Source organism: Apaloderma vittatum, unplaced genomic scaffold, assembly GCF_000703405.1.
Source record: "Apaloderma vittatum isolate BGI_N311 unplaced genomic scaffold, ASM70340v1 scaffold4088, whole genome shotgun sequence".
Classification (NCBI taxonomy): Eukaryota; Metazoa; Chordata; class Aves; order Trogoniformes; family Trogonidae; genus Apaloderma; species Apaloderma vittatum.
The window spans coordinates 81372-103600 of NW_009728903.1; the positions used below are offsets into that span (position 1 = coordinate 81372).

A 22229-nucleotide genomic window follows, 5' to 3' on the forward strand; every position below is an offset into this window, starting at 1 on the left:
ATGGTTGAGGAGAACAAGAACATGATCAAAACCAGCCTCTGGAAGCACATGCTTGGAGAAACATATAGAATCACAGAATGCATTGGGCTAGAAGGGATGTTTAGAGGTCATCTAGTCCAACCTCCCGGCAGTGACCAGGGACATCTTATGCTAGATCAGGTTGCTCAGAGCCCCATTAAGTCTGACCTTGAATATCTCCAGGGATGGGGCTTCTACCACCTCTCTGGGCAACCTGTGCCAGTGCCTCACCACTCGCATAGTAAAGAACTTCCTGCTGCCTAATCTAAATCTACCCTGCCCTAGTTTAAAAGTGTTGCCCCTTGTCCTATCGCGACATGCCCTTGTGAACAGCCCCTCCCCAGCTTTTCTGTAGCCCCTTTCAGGTACTGGAAGGCTGTTATAATGTCTCCTCAGAGCCTTCTCCTCTCCAGGCTGGTTCAATGAGTCTAGAAAAACCCCTCAAAAGCTGAAGGACAGTAAAGAGTGAAGGCAAGTGGAGAAGATCAACACAGACTGGAAAGCACAGAGTTTTTCCTTTCTCTGAAGTGGTTACAGAATTCCAGAATTAAAAAACGTGGTCTCTCTACCATGTATTTTCACCTATGTAAGATTTTTAGGTCATGAGCACTACTTTAAGGTTCTTCTCATTTTGTCTCTCCACTATCTCTGAAGCTGTTCCCAGGGACTTGGAAGCACTGTGACTCTGTCCCTACGAGTGCCAGGCATGTTTCACCTTAATCACCAGCTATAAAATGCCTCCCTCCCCCCAATACCTTGTCATTTACCATCAGCTGTGATACGGGGTGATGTATCATCTCTGTGAAACTCTACTCAGTGAAGCACTTAACATTCATCTTCATAAGCCAAAGAGAATGACCTTAATTTGTGCCCTGGCTCAGGTACTGAGCAGATCACAGGAGGCACCTGTGCCGGGTCCCAGCCCTGCCAAAATGTTGTCGAGTTTCTGCACGGCTCCTCGCTGAGCATTGCGCTGTCAGCTATTGCCAGGGATGGCCTTATTCTGCTTGGGAACTCAAACCCTCATTGCTCTCTGAAGACTGTGATCAAGCTTTTAGACAGGGTGCCACTCGATACTTCTCTAATGGCAGCCTTTCACTTTGTCAGCAAAGCCATACCTCTTCATCATTTTCCATGGATGAGCAGCAATGCAGTTGCATTTTTTTCTGAGCAAAAGCTTCTTCAACGAGTTTTGAAGCGAAAGGAGACACCGAGCACCAGAAATTCAACTTTTGCTCTTATTGCATTTAAAAGCAAAACAGCAAAGCAAAACTTGGATATATATCTGCTGTCAAGCTGTTCAAACAAGCAGAAGAGAAGAAATGTGGTATGTCTGCCTCCTTGACAATAAAATCCACTCTTTCTTATTATGTCAGAACACATATCAATCTATTGAAGAGTCTTCTGCGCAAATGGAATAATTTTTTCCACAGTAAGTCTTAGAAAAGAACACAATTTCAGCTGATGGCATACAATGTAAAATTCACTTCCTGCTTCTGTAGATGAGTGGTTACTAGAATATCAAATTTCACTCTTTAACAGGGTTCACTTTAATTTAAGATCACTAAAGTCTGAAAGTACCTTTTTAGAATTTTTACTTTTTCTGGACGGCAGTCCTAAATTAATGAAATGCAATTGTAAAACATTTAATATTAACTTTTATAATTCCCCCCGTTCTTTGTTATTAAATACGTTGTATATAAACATAAAACTGGAGAAATTCAAACACAATGGTACTATTATTCCTTTGGATTTGAAGAATGCAATGTAATTCATAAATCTTATTGAAACTTTAACTTCAGAGCCACCAGTCTGTTTGGGGTCATTTTGGCTGCTCTGGAATAGCACAAAATGCTCAGAGTGTACTAGCACTGACTCCCAAATTTCATCTTCCTGCATCTCTAAGCATTCCCTTCCACGATGCCACCTACAAACTGTCCACATCTTTGTTCTCCCATACACTTCCTACTGTTGTCTTCCTTCTGCCCTTGATGTTTCATTTTCCTGGAAGCTGAAGAATATATTCTAATCTAACTTAATGCATTTTTTTAAACGTTCGCCTGACTTCCTTTCTTGTACAGGATTAAAACCTGAGCCTGCCTGAGCGAAGATGCTGCTGTTTCATTTGCTTGCTGTCCATGCATTTTGAGAGAAAGGAAATTCCCTGAGGACATGCAATGTGCCTCATTCACAGCCTGGGCGGAGGTACAGGTGCCATTTAGAAGGAGGATATCTGGGGCCAGAGTGCCTTTCTACAAGATTTTATGGGCAAGTTTGGAAGTACTGCAAGCTAGTGTTTCTAAAGTCATTTAGAGATTAAAAAACTACTGGATTTTTTGTTTTAAAGGGCCATTAAAAAAATCTTCTGTAACAGATAATCTAAAAATCAAGAAGTGTTCTTCTAAAAAGATTCATTATGCAGACAAAAATTAGGTGCAGTAATTTTGAGGACATCCCATTTCATTTTCACATATATCAAGAAAGTTTCACACCTGTCAGAGGAGTTAATCTCAATTTAGCCTTTGCTTAAGAAATGTAATGCCTGCCTCCTTAATTAGTGAGGTCTGAGTTGGCTCTGCTGACACCATTTAAAAACCACATACTCAATATAATTTTTAATCAAAATATGTGTCATAGGTCCTATTGGAATCTCTAAAAGTTCTATGTTAAGTTTCTTGTAGAGCAGGCAGATAAAATGGGTTAAGTGAACTGCTTCCCGGCACAACTTTGTTCTCTTGAAGGTCCTGAGGACTTGCCCAGGTACACAGATTTCTTGTAGACATCTAAATTCAGGTGAGATGAGTCCTACCTCCAGGTTTGCACCTATTGCCCTTGAAGTATTCTTCAGTTATATTACCTCGTGGCCCTTTAATTCATAGATTTTTTTAGAGCTTTAAGACTCAACATGTAATTTAACTCAATCAAAACAGTGCTCAATGTGGAAAGACAGAAGTCTCAAAAATGGAGGAAATGCAATTAGAGCATCCCAGTTCGTCAGTTCTTGAACTGCTATTCATTGTTTACGCACAAATCCACATGAAAATAGGAAAAAGGTGAAATGGGTGAAATATTCAGCATTAAACTTTAAAAAATTATCTGCAGAACAAGTAATACATGTATGTGTAGAGACTGAGACCTCCCCAAAACCCATGAGAAAGTGATATATTACTTTCATGCTGAAACTTAAGCTATAGTAACTATTTTCAAGAAAGGATGGTGAAGGAATTACTGGTACAGAAAACCAAGCTAAATAAGAATAATTTTCTTCAAAGACACTGATGATGTCTACCAATGCCCCAGTAAAGAGAAATGCAGGAAAAAAAATAAAAAACAGAGACGATGGCATGATTTCAGCCACTTTTAGAAATGCACAATGGAACGATTACAGCCCACAGTTGTCTGCTGTTTGTGGCACCAGATGAATTTCAAACTATAAAAAGGGTGAACATTCAACATCCAGCAAGGTATATGGGATAATACTACATACAGGCATCTGGATGTCATTACAGGTAACATTTTCGAAAGGGCATAACTCCCTGAAGTACCTCAGAGATGGCATTTGTGTTTATAATTTTACCTTTTCTATTCAGCAGCTCTAAAGGTCTGTATGCTGTGATCAATTCATTAGGAAAATCAAGTGCTACAGGTAATCTACCCACATTATGATCTACATGGTGAACTATAAACCATACTCTTAAGCATATGGTGTTAAGAAATCAAATTGTCAATCTAAATAAACCCAATAATCCAACTATTCTATTCAAAAAATCACCTTGATTTGATGTGTTGGATGTTTTTACAAAAGCACAGTCATCTAAAACAATATGTATTAAAGTTCAATATATTAAAAGGACAGGATATCAGCCTGCAAGTTATTGCTCTTCTCAGTAATTTACAGTAAAGTAACAAAACCTTCCATCTCCAAAGAAAAAAAAAGAAGGAAGCCACTATTCTAAGAAAAATAGGAAAATCAGGAGAAAATGTTGCCACTTCAGAGCTGTTTAGCCAAGTAATCTCATTCTAGCAGCTTTTCATTATTTACATTGCTTGTTCTGTGGGCACCACGTGTGTTTCTGAAGTCCCTGTGGTTATCTGAGAAACGAGTATCGCCTCTACAGATGTCTCCCGGACAGCAAGAAATCCCATCTGCAATAGCCAAGAACACCCTGAAAACTATTTAAATTTTTCTTCTGGTAAACTGTGACAGAGGCGAAAGCAAACCACTTAATAGGGCCTGAATTTTGCAACAACAGAGAAAGACTATTCAACTGCACATTATCTTGGGTTGCCAAGAGAGTTTGGCAATGAAAAAGTACAAATTGGGGAAGAACAAGGGAAAAAGTGGAAACTGGGAAAGCCTGACTTTTGGCAGCAGAGAAGAGAAACCGCTTCATCTGATGGGCTGAGGTCCAGGGAAAGCTCAGCCCTGTGAAGGAGACAGAGGTATATACACAGAGCGATGCTGAAGTTCAGTGCTGCCCCGGGACTGTCTCATGCCTCTGACTGAATGTCCTGAGAAAGCGTGAGCCAGGGACAGAAAATTCTTGAAGAAAATGCATTGGAAAAGAACTGTCTGCAGAGCAGGTAAAACAAGGACAAAAGGAACCCGTCACATTCTGCTCAGTTTGCCCAAGTGGTAGCCCCTAAAAAGAGTTACTTTCTATTCAGGTCACAAACGGATCCCGAACACTAGTGTGCAGCACTTCTATGGATTAATGCCATAACTGAACACAGCTCTACAGAAATAATCCCCAAATGTCACTCACAAGGAATTGAATCCTATTTTTTTTACTGGTGGGCAACAATAACAAAAACCAACTACAACAAAAAGTAAGCAATTTCAGCGGAATTAAGGAGTCATAAGGAGGTCAAGGACAACATTTTGGTGTGCCTTCCCATACAAGATTCTGCACCAAACCTAGAGGGAAGTGCAACAAATGTGCAGAGAAAGAAAAAGAGGGGGACGTGATTAAATGGTGGGTTAAAAGTTGGTTAAAAGGCAGAAAAAAGATGGGTTAGAAATTCTGTTTCCTTGCAAATAAACATGTTCGTAAGACAAAGAATGACTCAAAAGCCTATACGTAATTGCATATTAAAAAACCCTGTAACTAAAATGGTAGCTGTTACGTACTTAAAACATTCTTAAAAGCTATTATGTGACATGAGTAAGGAATAAATAACATGTAGCTGCTGCCGGATACTGCTTGCTTTGCTCTGGAGCTGTGACGGGAAGCCTGACAAGAGCAATACGGTTTGTGCTGTGGGAAGGCTCCCCTGATAGCCGGTGTCTCAAGAGCCACACTTGTAGTAACTAATGATCCAGTACTGCAGCCTGCACGGGTGCTCTTAAAAAAATGATATTAAGCTTTAAGTATGGAGGACTCGAGTGTGAGTGCCAGGCTAAATCAGGAAGAGCATTAATAGTTGCAAACAGGATTGAGAGGGCCAGCTCAAGAATATTGGGGCCTCCCCTGTTAACTGATAGGAAACTCATAACACGGCGAACTGGAGTATTAAATAAGGGTAGTTTGTGGTTCCTATGTCACAACAACAGTATATTGCACAGAATATAGGATAGTACAGGTGAGGCTAACCAAGTTATTTCCTCAGGGAAACATAAATCTAGTAAGGCAATAGGTAAAGTGGGATCAATTAATGCTCTGAAGGCATCTTTTCATATAAAAATGAAAGCCAAGTTGTTAATATTCACATAAAGTAAATAACACACTTTTAATTTTACATGCTTTATTATTAATATTGCATGCTGTCACAGGCTTATGCACCAGACAATAACCCTGCCCAGATATCTGAAGAAGAAACAGAAGTCTTGACCTGAAAAGCCATTATAAAACTTACTGGAGAACATTGCTTTTAGTGGATGCTGTGCAAAGCCATTTGCCACCAGGAAAACAATCAGTAAGTCTTTACAGAAAGGACATTCCTGAGTGCCCTCTGCATAGTGAGTAACTCTGCAAACGAGGCGGACAATAAACTCCATAAACTGACAAAAGATGTTGGAGAATTTTTTCACAATCTGTTATCAACTCTAAACACAACAAGTTTTGTGGTTTTGTGAGCTAGAAAGTAATGTTTTTTGATGGTACAACAATCTCTATGAATGCGTCTGAGTGAAATGGTCTTGGGAACGGGCTAGCTAGAGCAGCGCTGACGACAGCAGCACTAGCAGTCAAGGTGATCATTATGAAGCTTTTGTATGTGGTGTGCAAATAAGATTAGTACAGTAGTCCTTCAGCAAAAGCTAAAAATCCAACAAAAGTGCAGGAGTTCAAATCACTAAAGGATGTCAATTAGCCTGTAAATGTATTTACGCAGCTACATGACCAAGTAAGTTATGGTGGATACACAGTTATTACATAATTAGGGCATTAAGAGGTCTAGTACATCTGTCTGCACAAACAGAAGTTGACTATCAGAATACAGCACATAAAAACTCAGTGTAGAAACAGAAAATGTGTTTCTTACTGTAAATATCAATATAATAAAGAATATCAAACCATTAAACTATCACTATTAATCTGAACTTTGTTACATGAAGTTCTCAGAGAAAGAGCTTTCCTTATGCCCCATAACCAGGTGCGGTAGGTGGGGAGGTCAAGGAGTCTAGATAATGCTGGGAAGCAGGAAATGTGAAAGCGAATGAAAAATACCATTTCCAATTAGGAAAATGGGAAAGTTATTGCAAGGAGAGAACATTTGTTTTCAAGCTATCAAACTAAGCACACACAATAAACAGGAGAGAAAAAATAAACACATGGGAAGCTGGTGTTAGGCACTGTGGTTTATGTAGCTCTAGAGGTACAGATTTATTCCATTAAGAGGAGAGAGTCTACGCATTAATTGGGAAGTCACGCACATAATGAATGCAGGATGACATTTTGACGCTTCACTTGTCTTCTCCCCTGCCAATCCATCTCTCTGGTTTGCAATCTGCCATTATTCACAACATGTTAATCTTTTGGGGTGAGGATATAAATATGTTTCAGCTCTTTCTGTATGAGAGCATTCAGAAATGGGTACTTGCTTAAGCACTGCAAAGACTGAACAGTTACTGCAGTTTACACAGAGACTGCTGAAAAAGGAATTTATCTAGCAGCTAATTCTCAATGAAACCATCTTTTCATGACTTTCTCCTATATTTACTATCTAATTTGCATTTATATACCCCTTATCTAATCACCTCATAATCTCAAATGTGCTTAACCTAACGAATCCCTAATAGAATTCAGGAGCATTAGGGAAGTTTTATACAGATAAGCAGCTATGATGGTAATTTATGTTGTCTAATTTAGGCACAGCAGCTAAATTGTTAGGATTCTGTTTTCTACAGAGTGAAAGAGATGAGTCCTCTGAATCACTAATCAGCTGCTACCCTGGACACACTCAAGCACAGGCTCCTTCCTAAGCTGTGAAAAATCACACGTTGAGGTTCAGTGCTCTGTGTTGCCTTCTCTTGGGCTCATCACTCCAGATCAGTGGGGCATTCCACCTTTAACTCCCATCAGCTCATTGCCCCAGGTCCCTTTCCTCACATCATTTTGCTGCATTGGCTGCCAAGGAAGGCTCCCACTAGGTGGAGAAAATTCTTTCCCCATTTATTGTCTTTCCAGAAGGGAAGCAGAATATTAAGCAGGCAATTTTACAGGACAGGAAAAAATCCCCCACAAAAAACCAGAGGTTGCATCAAGCTGTAATGAACAGAAAGGTGATTTTGCCCATTTTAAAACCACAAATATAATATTATAATGATGAATTTTACATTCTGCAAGGCTGTGACTAACTGTAATTTAACAGATGCATCCAAACCGTATACATCAAACTAACCTCTACAAACATAGCATATGCAGGTCCTTAATATATCTAGTGAGCTTGCATGTGTATGCATACATCATCAAATATTTACTGTTAGATATACACAAACACATATATCTATCAATATAAACAAACGGATTATATCTGCTCCGTGTAAAATTTCCTTCTGATTTCTCTCTGACTAAAATTCATACTGGCTGGGGAGGAGGCCAGTGAGGTTACAGGTAACAGCCTGACTCATACGCAAGTGTTCATTTGTTAATTTTCAGAGGCTGTGGGGTGCATGCGATCTGATCTTCCCTGTAGCAGACCAGGGCCCACAGTTTCAGATGACGAACCACAGACCCATTTGGAACCTCAGAACAGTGGGGCTGGGACATGGTCTGCTCCAACCAAAGTGTCGCTTGGGAAGAATTTACATAGAATTTAAATTTTATGTAGGCTACCAACAGTTATGGCAATGCCTCCTTGTTCCCACAGGGCTTTGAAGATGTGAATCTTCATGCAAGTGGCTGTCAGATGCATTGTAAAATATTATTGGTGCAGTCTGCTATAAGGTATCTGTACATTATGCATTTTATTTGTTCTGTGATATATATTTGCAGAGCATATTTTTCAGAAAAAGAAAGCAGCTAATATTACCGCATCACAGAAATTAGCTCTCCCGGTTTTATCTCATCTTAATTGAGGTCTGTTTCTGTTGCCAAGCAAGGTTTAGTAGGCTTCTGTGATTTATAAATCAAGGGTGTTTGTTTCGCTAAAAGCTGGTGTGTAATTGCTTGTCAGCAGTCACCTTTGCTTTAATAAAGGAGTGAAAGAAATCAAAGGAAAGGTACAGTATTATTGGAAACTGTCTTGGAACAATGAATATGACTGTGTGAATAGCTGATCACATCCCAAAGAGGGAAAAAACTCCTAACATATAGGGAAGAATTTTGATATAAGAATATTTGAATTTATTCAGGCTGAAAATATAAGCTAAGAAATTTTCATTTTGTATTCAATCAAGGGTAATCTGTAACCTCACAACTTTGTGCCTGTTTGGCCCTTTCGAACAAAATCACAGCCATGGAGGTGCTACACAGGCTACTCACAAGGAAAGGAGGAAAATCCACACTGTTTAAAAAAAAAAAAAGAAAAAAAGTATTTCCACACTGCTGGGCTGCAGAGCTGAACAGAATGTACCTGTCCTTTAGAGCCCCATTTTGGAAACATGGTTGTAGTTAACTAATAGTATCCTTTCCATTTGCTCCATCCAGCGCTGGCAATGTCAATGCATGCAAAACTTGACAAAAAGGATGAACACAACGGAGAATCCAGAACAACTGACAAATTACTGACAATTTCTCCTACTAGTTGGACACGCACTGAGTGCAGCACTGCCCAGCTCCCTGTTGTCATCAGTCCTGTGCTACTCATGTCCACCTACGTGCTGTATCTCCTTATACAAAACCTGCCACTAATCTCCAGGTCAAGGACAGCAATTATCACAATTGCTAAGCAATCCACATCTAATCTTCCATCAGGCCTTGGCCTTGATCTCCAAAGCAAGACTATAATTGCCCATTTCCTCGTTGTGGACTGTAACTACACCGGCAGAACATCATCAGTCAGAACTCAAGCAGTTGCCATGAGGTGCAGCAGCATACTGGTTGCGTGCAGTTGTACGCGCTTGAAATCATTAAACTGCTTCTCAGAATAAAGCCCACTCACCCTACAGCTCACAAACTTCTGAGCAGAGAAGTCGAGATTGCCACTTGGGTAGATGCAATTCCATTGCATTTTTTACTGTGTTGGAATGGATGAAAAACTAAAATTGTAATAATAGAGATTGAGCCAAGAATCCATACTTCATTTCCCAGTAAAGATCCTTTCATCTGTATTTTCATTTTATCCCTGAAGTCTTCACTGTTTCTCAATCTTGAATCTAAATTCTTTAGGCCCACTATCACATTCTCTCTTTTTTTCTGTTGTATTCTAGTTTCAGTGGAGGATTTTTTTCATTGCTTTCACTTTTAATGTTAACTCTTCCTATCACACCATTTTTGGGCTACTTATGGACGATTATTTTTCCTTCTGACTTTGCAACTTGTGTTACCATATCTTTCATCTGATGGAAGACTTGGGCCACATACAAAGTCAAGCTCACAGACACGTAGACCACATCACATCAACTCTTGAACTCCCCCCTTCAGGCTGCTTCTTCAAACGTGTCTTGTAATGTGAAAGAAACTATTCCTACAAGTATTTGCAGATACTGCTTGCAATTTAATTGCAACAAGTGATGGCAAAGAAGAAGAGGAAGGAAGGAGTATAAGAAATAAAAGGAAAGGAAGTCTATGGAAAGAGTATTAGAAAGTAACAATATGCTGTAAGAATCTCAGTGCATGACAGAGAAGGACAAGTAGAAGAGCAGGTAAAACTGCGGGAGTGGGAAAGTGAGGAAATAGAAGAAATAGGAAAAAAAAAGACTGTGTGTCTTCCTTCATTTTTATAAACGAGAGGCCAACCTGGAGAACTGCAAGCTGGATAGGATGAACCAAATGAACCAAGACTGAGATTTCCTGTCCCATACTCAGTAGGTTTGAAAAGAAAAAAAAAAATTAGATGAACATTAAAGCTTTGTTTTTTCTTTTGCTTTTTAGGTGGAGAAAAATAACTAAGAATTGTGAACTTTCACCACTCACAACATTTTCCTACAAATAATCTCTGGACCCACTTGGTAAAGTCAATGTTATGAGAGTTTAAAACTTTGCTTTGACCACCCTTAAGTCAGACTCCATATCTAACCATGTCTGGGTTAGGCTTTCCCTTCCTGGACACGTTCACTTATCCTGCACAAAGCTTACAGATCTCTAGGACTCCATAAAAGAGATCATTTACAGGTACATAGCTGCAGCTTGTGTGCTTAGTCACACTCTGCAAGCTCTTGCCAAGAGCCTCCTTCCAAACAACAGCTGAATAATAGGAAACTTATTGAGTCACTACAGTCAAACCTATACACTCTCATCATCCACAACAACTGCATTATGCAACTACTGCAATTATAGGCAACTACTGTCAGAAAATGCTCATTTGTGGGAAGTGAGTCACAGGAGAAATTTAATAAAAAGTAATCTTTCCAGGGAACTTCTTTCCCAGCTCTTCTGCTACTGACTGAGGAGGGCTGCCAGACCCTTGAAAACTGCACCCACGTAGCACGGGAAGGACGTGCTAAAATGTGGCAGAGACGCTGGTTTCCCTCCCTGTCACCACGGAGGGGAAAGTGTTTTGTCTCCCTTCTGGATGTACGGGGTCTTCTTCCCCTATCAAGCTCAGTATTCTTAAAGTGCTGGGTAAGATACTGTTCTTGTTCGATCCGACTCTCAGAGCGATGAACATGTGTATCAGATGCTATACACGCACTGTATTTGAAATGTCTCTGTGAGTGCTACCATGCATTTCATATACACTATCTATGTACACACCACGCATAATTTAGCTTAATTTTCATAAAGTATTCTCCCAGAGCACTACACTAGCTCATAAAAAGGGGAAGGCGACTCAACAGCTTGCCAGTGCCCTGTTGCTTGCTTAGATTTAGTATGCAAAGCACTTGTCTCAGCAGAATCCCATTTATTTCCCTAGCAGGGACTTCTCCAGTCAGCTTTAAATATTGCATAGTCTAAGCTAAACATCCTGATGCAAAATGTTTGCGGTGCCTGGCCTCTTCATCTTTTCCACATCACTTCCAGTTGTGTTTTCTTCAGAGATAATAACGTGAACACACCAGTTAGTTTCGTGCTCTTTTCTCTCCCTGGCAGTTGCTACCCTGCAGCCTGCTGGCGACACGCCGGGCAATTTTTGCTGCAGAAAGCAATAAATGCTGAACCACGGCGCTGGCAGGAGCGGGTCACAGGCGTGCAGGTTACTGACTGACAGCTGGCATTGTGCTTTAACCTTAACAGACAGCTGTGCAGAGAAGGGGACAGTGCAGATCAAAGTGCTCCGAGAGGCTACAGGGAACAGATAAAAGGCTTTTAAATGTTACACTATTCACTCCAGGTCAGTGTTTTCTTGTTATCCTCAGCCACCTCCAGTACACAGAGGAGCATGTTCTGCAGAGGCAACATGCTCTCTCTAGAATGTTATCATCCTAAACGTGACTTTCCAGAAAGAAGCTATATATTAAATTTTTCCCATCCTTTTCTCAGTTTTCACTTCAATCATAGAAACATTCAGGTTGGAAAAGACCCTTGGGATTATCAAGGCCAGCCTATCACCCACTCTAAACCACACTCCTAAACCATATCCCCCAACGTGACATCTAAATGACCTTTAAACACCTCCAGGGAAGGTGACTCAACCACCCCTCTGGGCAGCCTATTCCAGTGCCTGACTAGACTTTCTGTGAAAATTTTTCTCCTAACATCCAGCTTAAAACTACCCTGTTGCAGCTTGTGGCCCTTCCCTCTAGTTCTACTACCAATTACTACCTGTGAGAAGAGACCAGCACCAACCTCTCTACAATGTCCTTTCAGCTAGTTGTAGAGAGTGATGAGGTCTCCCCTCAGTCTCCTCTTCTTCAGACTAAACAGCCCCAGCTCCTTCAGTCGCTCTTGGTAAGATTTATTTTCTAAGCCCTTCAGCAGCTTTGTTGGCCTCCTCTGTACCCTCTCTAGCACCTCGACATCCCTCTTGTACTGAGGTGCCCAAAACTGAACACAATACTCAAGGTGCGGCCTCACCAGTGCTGAGTACAGAGGGGCAATCACCTCACTACTCCTACTGGTCACACTGTTTCTAATCCAAGCCAGGATGCCGTTGGCCTTCTTGGCCACCTGGGCACACTGCTGGCTCATATTCAGCCGCTTGTCTATTAGAATCCCCAGGTCCTTTTCTGCCAGACAGCTTTCTAGCCCCACTTCCGCAAGTCTGTAGCGTTGCATGGGGTTGTTGTGGCACAAGTGCAGGATCTGGCACTTGGCCTTGTTAAAGCTCATCCCACTAATCCTGGCCCATTGATCCAATCTATCCAAGTCCCTCTGTAATCTATGGTAGAAAAAAAAAAAAAATCTATGGTAAAATGCACTGTGCTCTTCTCTGTGTAAGAAGTTCTCTTGTATTGAGAAGGATTAACTATTCACAAATGTGAAGTTAGGCCTACTTCAGCAATTTATGTTACAAAGGGAGAAAAGATACTTTTTTGTGTTTATCACACAGCTGATTATTTTAATGGCAATTTATTACTTCCTATTTCTCTCTTCAACTGAACTGCTTTCTAATTCCAGTTACACATATAAGAGAATTAGAGTAACGGTGCGCTATTTTTAAAATCAGTTACAGCGCAAATGCAAGTAATTTTCTTGCTTTTAGCAAGTTGGGTTTTTGCAGATGGTGATGATATTCTGAAACAATGGCCCCCATTGCACGAAAACATGGTCCATTCTGTCATTTTGATGGAACATCACTGCAGCGGTCCGTTATGAATCCAGGACATGCCTGTTTTTATCTGCATAATGATAAATAATGACACATTTATTGCTTATTATTCATACCCAGTTGGGCTAATCTGTCCTCCCATCCAACACCTCCATGATACTGCAGAAGCCAAGGAGGGTGGTGACAGAACCTCTGGAGGAGCAGTACGGATGCCAGATGTTGTCCTGTGTTGCTGATGCCAAGCTGGATGCCTCGCCGAAAGCCAAAATGTCTCTCAAACACGTACCTCTGTGCTGGCCAGGGCTGCACAGTTTTGGGCACAGCAGTACTTTCTGCTGAGGAGAGGAGGGAATCTGGTGGCCTCTAACTCTGAATTTGGGGCATCAGGAGTTACCTTTGCTTTCCCTCCAGCCAAGTGGGAGTTTCTGAGAGGTGGGGATCTCTCTTGATGTTGGGCTGTATCATGCAAAGCTGGGGCACAGCTGGAAACACAGGATGGTCTGAGCTCTGCTTTGGATTTTGTCTTTCTTATACGTAGCAGGAAGGCTAATTAAATTATTAATATCAGTTGGCTGAGACATGAGCCATGTGCTTATCTGAGGTGCGTAAAATAAGCAGCAGAATTGCTTACATAAATTAGAAAAAAACCCCAACAGTGAGGTTTCTTTTTTCTGGAAGAATTGTCAAATTTGTGCCTTTTAAAAAATCCTAGTAATTCTGTGAATCCTTTTATCCACAGTTAGTAACAGAATTCTGAATTTTTTCTTAAGAACCCCCCCCCCCTCACAGTTCTTAATTGTTAGCATGTTATCCAGGAAAATCTCACTAACCTTCCCAAATCAAATCTGTCTGACACGTGACGTCCATTATGGACCATACTCTTGCCTTCACTAACATCAGTCTAAATCACCAGTGACTCTGCTAAATTAATAATGTTCCTTTTGATTTACACTAGTGCAAAACTGAAAAAAAGCGAGTCCTTTGAAATAATTTCTGTCATTTTTTTGCAACTCCAATTTCTCATATTTTCCCTCATATTCCCCCTCATGTCCCATCCATTAAAATAATTCTTTATGTTTACATTCTTCCTACAAAGAAGGAATTTTCAATTAAAGGACGTAATAACAATTAATTAAAATAAATTTTAAAAGTGTTTGCATATTCATGCTGGAAACATGATGCAGTTGATTTACAAGTTAGTGATCCCTAGACATACGTGTATGTGCAAGATCAACATTTAATTAACACAATAAATATCACCTCAAATTGTTAGATGTATCTTTTATGGCCTGATATCCATTTCTCACACTGTAATTTTTAGTCTGCTGGAAAAATAAACAAGTATTAAAAATGTGCAACTGTGAACAAACAAATGTAAACAAGCAAGCAAGGTCTTAAACAAAAATAATCCTTTAAGCATCCTGATATTTGGACTGAAGGCTTTTGATCTCAGGCCTCGTTATGAGCTAGTCACCTCACAGAACTTCAGGGAGTTTTACTGGTATAAAACTGGCACAGGATAAAGGTCAGCCTATTTCATTTTAACGAGTGAAGTGAGAGTTTTTACTACTCGATTTACAGGCTGAAAGTGCATTCTGCAGTGTTTATCCATTGGGAGAAACAGAAGAAAAAAAGAGACAACTCTAGTTTCCCCCAAAACTAATCTGCAACTGGGGACTGCTTAGCAATTGCACAGTAAAACATTTAAAGAAACATCAGGGCTTAAACTATTCGAAGCTTATTAGATAATTAGGCTTATCATCACTTAGGACCTGATGCTGAGAGGTGCTGAGCAAAGCGCCAAGATCCTCAAGTGAATAGTCCATGAAAACTGCATCCTCTGCTCCAGAAAATTCAAGCTCTGGTCCAGAACTGGGAAGATGCCAGATCAAGTCACAGAGTGATTTGGAAATCTCACTCCAGATTTCATGATTTTTTTTAAAAAAATATTCTTTTAAATATTTGTTGTTCACGGAGCCTAAGAAAATTCTATTCATTTCTCCATGCTGTTGCCCATTTAAAGAGGTAGAGAAGCATTTTACTATTTCCCTCTGATGAATATACAAGCTCCAAAACTCAAACTTGAACAGTGAAACAAAGAGTAAATTATTTCAGTCTTCCTAATTCTCTGCTTTTTGGGCAGATAAAGCCATAAATAATTTTAATTTAGCAGCCAGAGACTCAAGAGAGATTTCTTTTTAAACTTTGCAAATGTTTAAATTGAATGAACTAATAAAAGAAATATTTATCTAAACAGGGAGAAAATAAAAGGAGAACTATTCAAATATTACACTGGCTCTCAACTAATTTTTTTATATCTTCTTGCAATGAGGCTGAATACTACTTCAGGAGGGCAACCTTCCCCCATTCAATTCATAATCCACGCAATGCAAAGTCCCACGAAACTCAGTAAACTGAAATAACCTTTTCCTCCATGCTCCTTCCCCAAAATTCTTGAAAAGTTGCCTGCAGTTGAACTGGAATGCATTTGGAAGTATTTGAATCAAGTGTAGCTAGCCCAAAAGACAGTTTGGCTTCCTACAGAGGTGTAAAGGATAAAAAAAGGGCTTGTGGTGGAGAGTGCATTGTTACTGTGAATTATGCAGTGAGCTGAAATGACACTGGAATAGTCATCAAAGTTCCTAGGAGGCTCTCTCTTCCAGATGAGCTAATAGAGTGGCTCTGGGGTTAACTGAAATAAAATCTCAAAGTGCTGTAAAATACATTTCCTGCATTCAATTTTTTTCTAAAATTAGAGCAATGACACTACTGACCGTCTTGTAACAGCTCCATTTAACTCAACATTACCTGCATGGAGGTGACCACAAAGATCTACCTAAAAGCACACATGACAAGCTGTAACCTTTGCCAAGATCAACGTAGGTTTAGATATTCTAAGAAATTGGAAAGCATCAGCCTCTGAAGCAATTAATTTGGGTTGATTTTAAGTATCTTCATTCAGATAACGCTTGGAAATCTGATGAGAAACACCGTTTCATTAAAGGCTTACATGAGATGTGACTGTTTGCAAAAGCAGCTAGATCCTACAAGAAAGACCTCACAGGTCCATTCCAGCCTGATGGAATGGAGAGAAAACACTAGAGTTAGAAGGTTACTGCTGTAAAGGATCAGCATCTTGTTAATTTGTTTTACAACCTGAATATGCATCATTTTCTGTCTCCATACATTTTGCAGGTGCACCGCTAATATTAATTATTGATTGGATGTAGACGTGTGGACTCTCATCGGGTGCAATTAATAACACATGTCGAATTGGGAGATAATAGATGTATGTTCTTTCAGAGTGAGTTAGTATCCATCAGATGCTTAGATTTTCCATTATCAGTAACATTTACAATTTTTAAAAATTGTTTTCATTCTACTTTTTGAGCCTCCACTTTGAGGCTGTATTCTTTTCATTCATTTGAAAGACCACATAGACGCAACACTTAGGAGGAAGTTTGCACAGCTTGTGGTGCCTCTGTAGATTCAGTGGACCTTTCCCCACAGATAAAGCCTCACCTGGAATAGCAAAGTTTTCCACATTGCTACAGCAGCCCGTAGCAGCTGCCAGGCTTTGGCTAAGCTGGGTTCGTGAACAGTGGAGTACTTGTGACCAGAAACATGAACTTGGGCTAGAAAATGAGGAACCACACGAGTTACATCTTCCGTGACAGCTGGGGCTGTAAGGATATGGTCCACTGAAGCCAAAAGAATCCAGCTAATTCAGCTGGGAGCAGGAGCTGACTGCAAGAGCACGGGAGTCACAGGTATTATATTGAGATTTAAGTGTAACTCTGACCCATGAGCACAAATAACAAAAGTCTCATTGATTTCAATTAGAGGAGGCTTGGGTCTATTTACTGTAACTGAGTCGATTCTCAGAAAAATAATTAATTCCTTGTCATGTCTCACGTGTATTGATTTTTGTAATTACAATGAAATTGGAGGCAAAGATTGGGGGGAAGGAAATGCACCTGATTTTTGTTTAATTTGATGCACAAGCTGTCAAGGACAAGGAAATTGAGATGCAATGGCCATGCCCATCCTTGATGCACCCCTCTGTGCTTAGGTAACCAGAGACACACTGTAGCAGAGAATCTAAAATCCACACACTGCTCTAACACACAGAATCCAGTACTGAGCTGTCTTCCTACAGCAGCCTCCACATCGTGCAAAAGAGATGCCCAAGGGGAAGAAGATAAGGACAGGACAAGCTTAATGTGTATCAATGGCTAAGACAAGGAGACGAAGAATTAGAACGGAAACCCCCCCCCCACATACAAGCTGTTGCTGATAATAAAACTGGGAGTAGATAATGTAAAAAATCGAGGGAGAGAAAAGAAAACACATATGGCCTTGCTTGGTAATGATGCTGTGAGGAAAACAATAGTGGCAGGAGAGCATCTGAACTTTTGTTTCTACTGTGCTTTCCACTAAAATGACAAAAGAGGATTTTTTTTCCCTAGAATCAGTCAGTATTTGACTTCTTAATTAGGTGATAGTCTCCTTTTCCAGACATGTTTGTGGGAGTGGCTGATCTGTTTCCGTACACACATACAGATTTGATAATAATACTTGATTTCTAGTTTCTGCTGATAACACTCGATTTCTAGTTTCTACAGCATCAGATTTTGGACTTAAGAAAGCCAATGCCTAACACTGACTTTAGCAGGACCACAAGAAGCTGAAGAACTGTTTCCAACCATCTGCCTTAAAGTATCAGCTCAGAAAGTAAAGTCTCCAACATGAAGGAAAATTGGTTTTTATTATACAATAGCACTGCAAGTGAAAGCTGCAAAACAGTCTCACATCCAAACATTAAAAAGAAATTACATATATATGAGGGAGAGGCAGAGTTTAAAGGCATAAAGCAGTCTTTGAGTGAAGTACTTTCACCTAAACACATGGCACTTTAAATAAAAAGCAAGCCCTCTGCCTCACAATATAAGGAACTGATTTGCATCCAGTTTGTGCAGTTTGTAAAAGCTGTTCTCTAAGATGCCAGCACTCTAAGGCAAATTTTCTTCTGAAGACCTACACACACTGCAACAGAGGAATCTGCAAACTCATACTTTAAATAAAATATAAATCTCACTGGGGTGGCAGTCTGCTGGCAACACTTTGTGAAGCAATACTTTCCCTGGCTATGTCTGAGCTCTGTGCACTAAGTCATAACACAACAAACTGTGAGTCGGGAAGAAATAACCAAGTGACAGTGATTGATGACGACAAATCTGTCTCCAATGGAATTATTGGTAAAAATACTAAAAATTCTTTCTCTCTTAATATATTAAACTCTTTGTTTAGGGGTTGAGTTAAGACTGCCAGAAACCCCTTTTAACACAGCCAGCATAAATTTTAGTGGGCGTTTGAACAGTGAAGCACGAGAGACTAGTCTGTTAAAAAAGCCGCCCCTAGAAAGGCTGCTGTTTGCATAAAATACACTGGTGGTGCTCAGCTGGGAAATCATTTGATCTATTTTATACCATACGCCCTGTCACGAAGGAAGCGAATATGGGTATGAAATATGAACATGAAGCAAAACATAAAAAGAGACTCAGTAAAATGAGTAATTATGTTTTGCCTAAATCCTCTCATGCCAGCAAGAGGCACATACCAGCATAAATTCAGCAAAGTCTGCCCATTTCAGTATGTGGGAAACGAAAAAAACCACAACAACTGGAGCCAGCCCCTGTGAGGCACATCACTGCAGAGGGTTTTCTCAGGAGAGACTGGGCACGCCGACTGAGGAGCGCTGGTTACTGCAGTCCTCTAACTCATGGCCAGATGCAGGGCACAACCAGAAGGGATCTGGAGCTGCTTTGGGCCACGACCTGCTCTGTACTTGGCTCGTGGGCAGCTGATGGAGAAGTCTAACACTGCCGATCCTGCATAGTCTTTCAAAATGCAGCCCAAGTCCTTCGTGATGCATTTTTAGTGCTTCACGCTACTTCTCAGTAAAGCAACAAATACATTTAAAAAAAAAGGACACAGACACAGAGAAGTCATCAAGTGCCCAAGCATTTGTGAAAAGCCAGTGTTAGAAGTACTCACAGATTGTTCTTTGAAATTTAAAATTACAGCATTTAAATTCCAGTCTTTTTAGTTCATGTGTCTGAGAAACTCGTGATCTTACAGCACCAAATAGAAAATATTATGTTATGTAATGTCTTTACACCCAGATGCCCACGGCATAGAAAAGTTCCAGCTTGTTTGTAAACATGTTTTTGAAAAGATGAGTAGAAAATGACAAAAGCAAACATTTTTGTTCTTCCAAACTACTGTAAACTTCTAGCTATTCAGACCTTACCCTAATATTTCACAAAAATGACATGACACCACTGATTAGCTCACAGTCAATGCTAGAATTCAAGCTGTAATACAAGCACGGAAACATTAGGACTGTGGACACAGACAAGAAATGAAAACTGAAGCCTAGAACACAGATTTGAGCAAGCGCAGAAGAAATGAAAGCAGGCATGACACAACGGGTTGTGAGGAATCATACTTGGATATGAACTCTGCTGAAAACAAGTCTCCCTCCAGGCAGAAATCTGATTGTATGGTACCAAGATACTCCTACAGGAAAATCCTGTACAAGTGGAGGACTCTGAGCCTTCTCCACTGAAGTCAATGGTAAAACTACCACCAGCTTCACTAGGAGCAAGAGTCAGCCTGCAATCTTTAGGATCAATAAACTGTATTTCAGAATGTTACACGTAGATGCAGTGCACAAAATCAAACAGAAAATCCAGCAAGCAAAGTAGACTGTTAAGCACTATTATTATGAAAACGCTCATTGTTTTCTGCAGAAATATAACCTCATCAATTCTCACAAACATCTGCTGCAAGCATGCTAAAGAGATATCTCTTTCTTTTTAATGGAAACTGTGTTTTGTTTTCCTCCTGCTAAAGCACAAGGGAGTGTAGGGCACACTCTGCTGGTCAGAAGCACCATTTACACGGAAAGGTTTTTAACAAGAAGAGTACTAAAAAATAAACCCCATTATATGATACCTGCACTTGAAGTGGTGCTCCACACGAGGCTGCTACTTGAGTTTTTGTCATCCTGAATACTAGAGATAATGGCTACAATACTATGAATGGACTTTCTCATGCTTAAATGTCAGCCTACCTTTCTTTCTGAAGGACATTTTTAAGCAGTATAACATATGTTCAAAAACTCTTTACCTTAGGCTTCTCATCCAGTATTTGCTGACGAATCTCCTTGTGTTTTTCTACAAGTTTCTCCTGCCTTTTACTCTGAGCATCTTCTAGCTGCAAGAAAATAACAGAGAACCTTTTTTTTCAGATTGTACATTCTCATTTTCCCACCCCTTACCCAACAAAATTAAAATGTTATAATCAAAACTATGAATAATCCTAATATAAACTTAGACACCCTTGTCACAAGCGTTCCTGAGCACAACTGCTCGAACAGTTGTGTATGGACAACATATCTCAGATTTCACACAGGATTTAGAATCAGAAATGTCTAAAGGACTTATTGTAGACTTCTGATGCTGTTAAAAGGGTAATGCATTTAAAAAAATATTTTGTTTTAGCTTTTCTTGTACAAGCTGTGTGAGACGAACAATCTTTCCAGAAGAAGAGGATTTGCATCCTAGAGTCCTAAATGAACACGCTGATGAATTTTGGGCCTCATTTAATAAGGCTTTGACTCCAACAGGAATTAAGCATACTTAATTTGCTAATTCTTTAGGTTACTTCCTGAATCAAGGCCTTTGTGACCAAAAATGGGCCAATTTTTGAACTGAACTCTCCCTGCACTGAAATGAAGAGAAACTTCTGTAGTGACATGTGTTTCATAGTGATTTCACACATCAAAACGCTGCGGTGCACACTTTCAGCCCTGTATAACTGCCTATAGCTTAAGGAAAGCTAATATCTGAAATTAAATTCTTCGACTTCTATTTACAGAGCTCATAGAATGGTTTTTTTTGTGTTTCAGTAATTGTACAAAAGTAATTAAGGTTAAAATACACTCTGCAAATAAAAGTTTATTGACTTCCAGAGTTCCTTACACAATCTTTGCATTTATGAGACAGCAAGCCAATTAAAAAAAGAGCTAAATTTTCCATGAGTAAACACAGGGTATTCAAAATTGAAATTATAACTGTATTAAAATCTGTCCCTCTCAGAACCATCCCCCAAACACTGACTAACAATTAATGAAGATTTGTCTCAAATTCCAGTTTTCCTTTAACTGGAATGCAAAAAGAACTCTGCCCAGCACCTGCTAAAAATCAACACTTACAGAACATTTATACCGAAGCTTAGAATCTGTAGTTTAATATGAACTGAAATACGAAAGCTGACATTTTACCCCTCAAAATGAAAACTAAACATATGGCCTGACGTACCCGTTTTATGTACTGCACCACCTCCTGGATATATGACCGAATCATTTCAGTCTTCTCTCTGGGGAGAAGCAAACAAGTTACTATCAGTAAGAAGAGCACACTAATATATTTTAATCCCCCATAACTCCTTACAAAATACACAAGGCTATGCTTTGAAATGAAGGATCTGCCTTACTTAGCTCTCATCCACTTCCCGAACGTGCCTTTCCTAACAGGCTGCACCTTTATTGTATGAAAGGTTTAGATTTCTCCATGACCTACCAGAACAAATCCCTGCTCTTCCACAACAGGCTTTTCACATGGGGTACTGCCACAATTTATTTTTTTCTTGGCTTCAGAGTGAAGGCAGCCTCCCAAATGTCAGTCTAAGAGAGCACACTACCATCAGTAGATGCACACTGCCACATTGTGGCACATTGTATACCAGAGAAATAGTCTCTGTCTGGGAGCAGATACTGCTGGTGACATTTCAGAGATACGGGCAAAGTTCCTAAAAAGAGCAGGGGCAGGCTTGACTTTGGTTTGCAACTTTGCTCTGTATACCACATAAAGCTCAAGTATTTTCTCTGAGTT

General features: G+C 39.9%; 1 protein-coding gene across 1 annotated transcript in view; it reads right to left on the reverse strand.

Annotated features, from left to right (window-relative positions):
- Nucleotides 1-22229, reverse strand: part of PLCB1 (phospholipase C, beta 1 (phosphoinositide-specific)) — a 123672-nt gene that overhangs the window by 38168 nt on the left and 63275 nt on the right. The window contains exons 22-23 of the mRNA XM_009874236.1: nucleotides 21657-21714; nucleotides 20464-20550 (exon numbers count right to left, since the gene is read on the reverse strand). Coding sequence (XP_009872538.1) covers nucleotides 20464-20550; nucleotides 21657-21714 — 145 coding nt within the window. The remainder of the gene's footprint in view (nucleotides 1-20463; nucleotides 20551-21656; nucleotides 21715-22229) is intronic.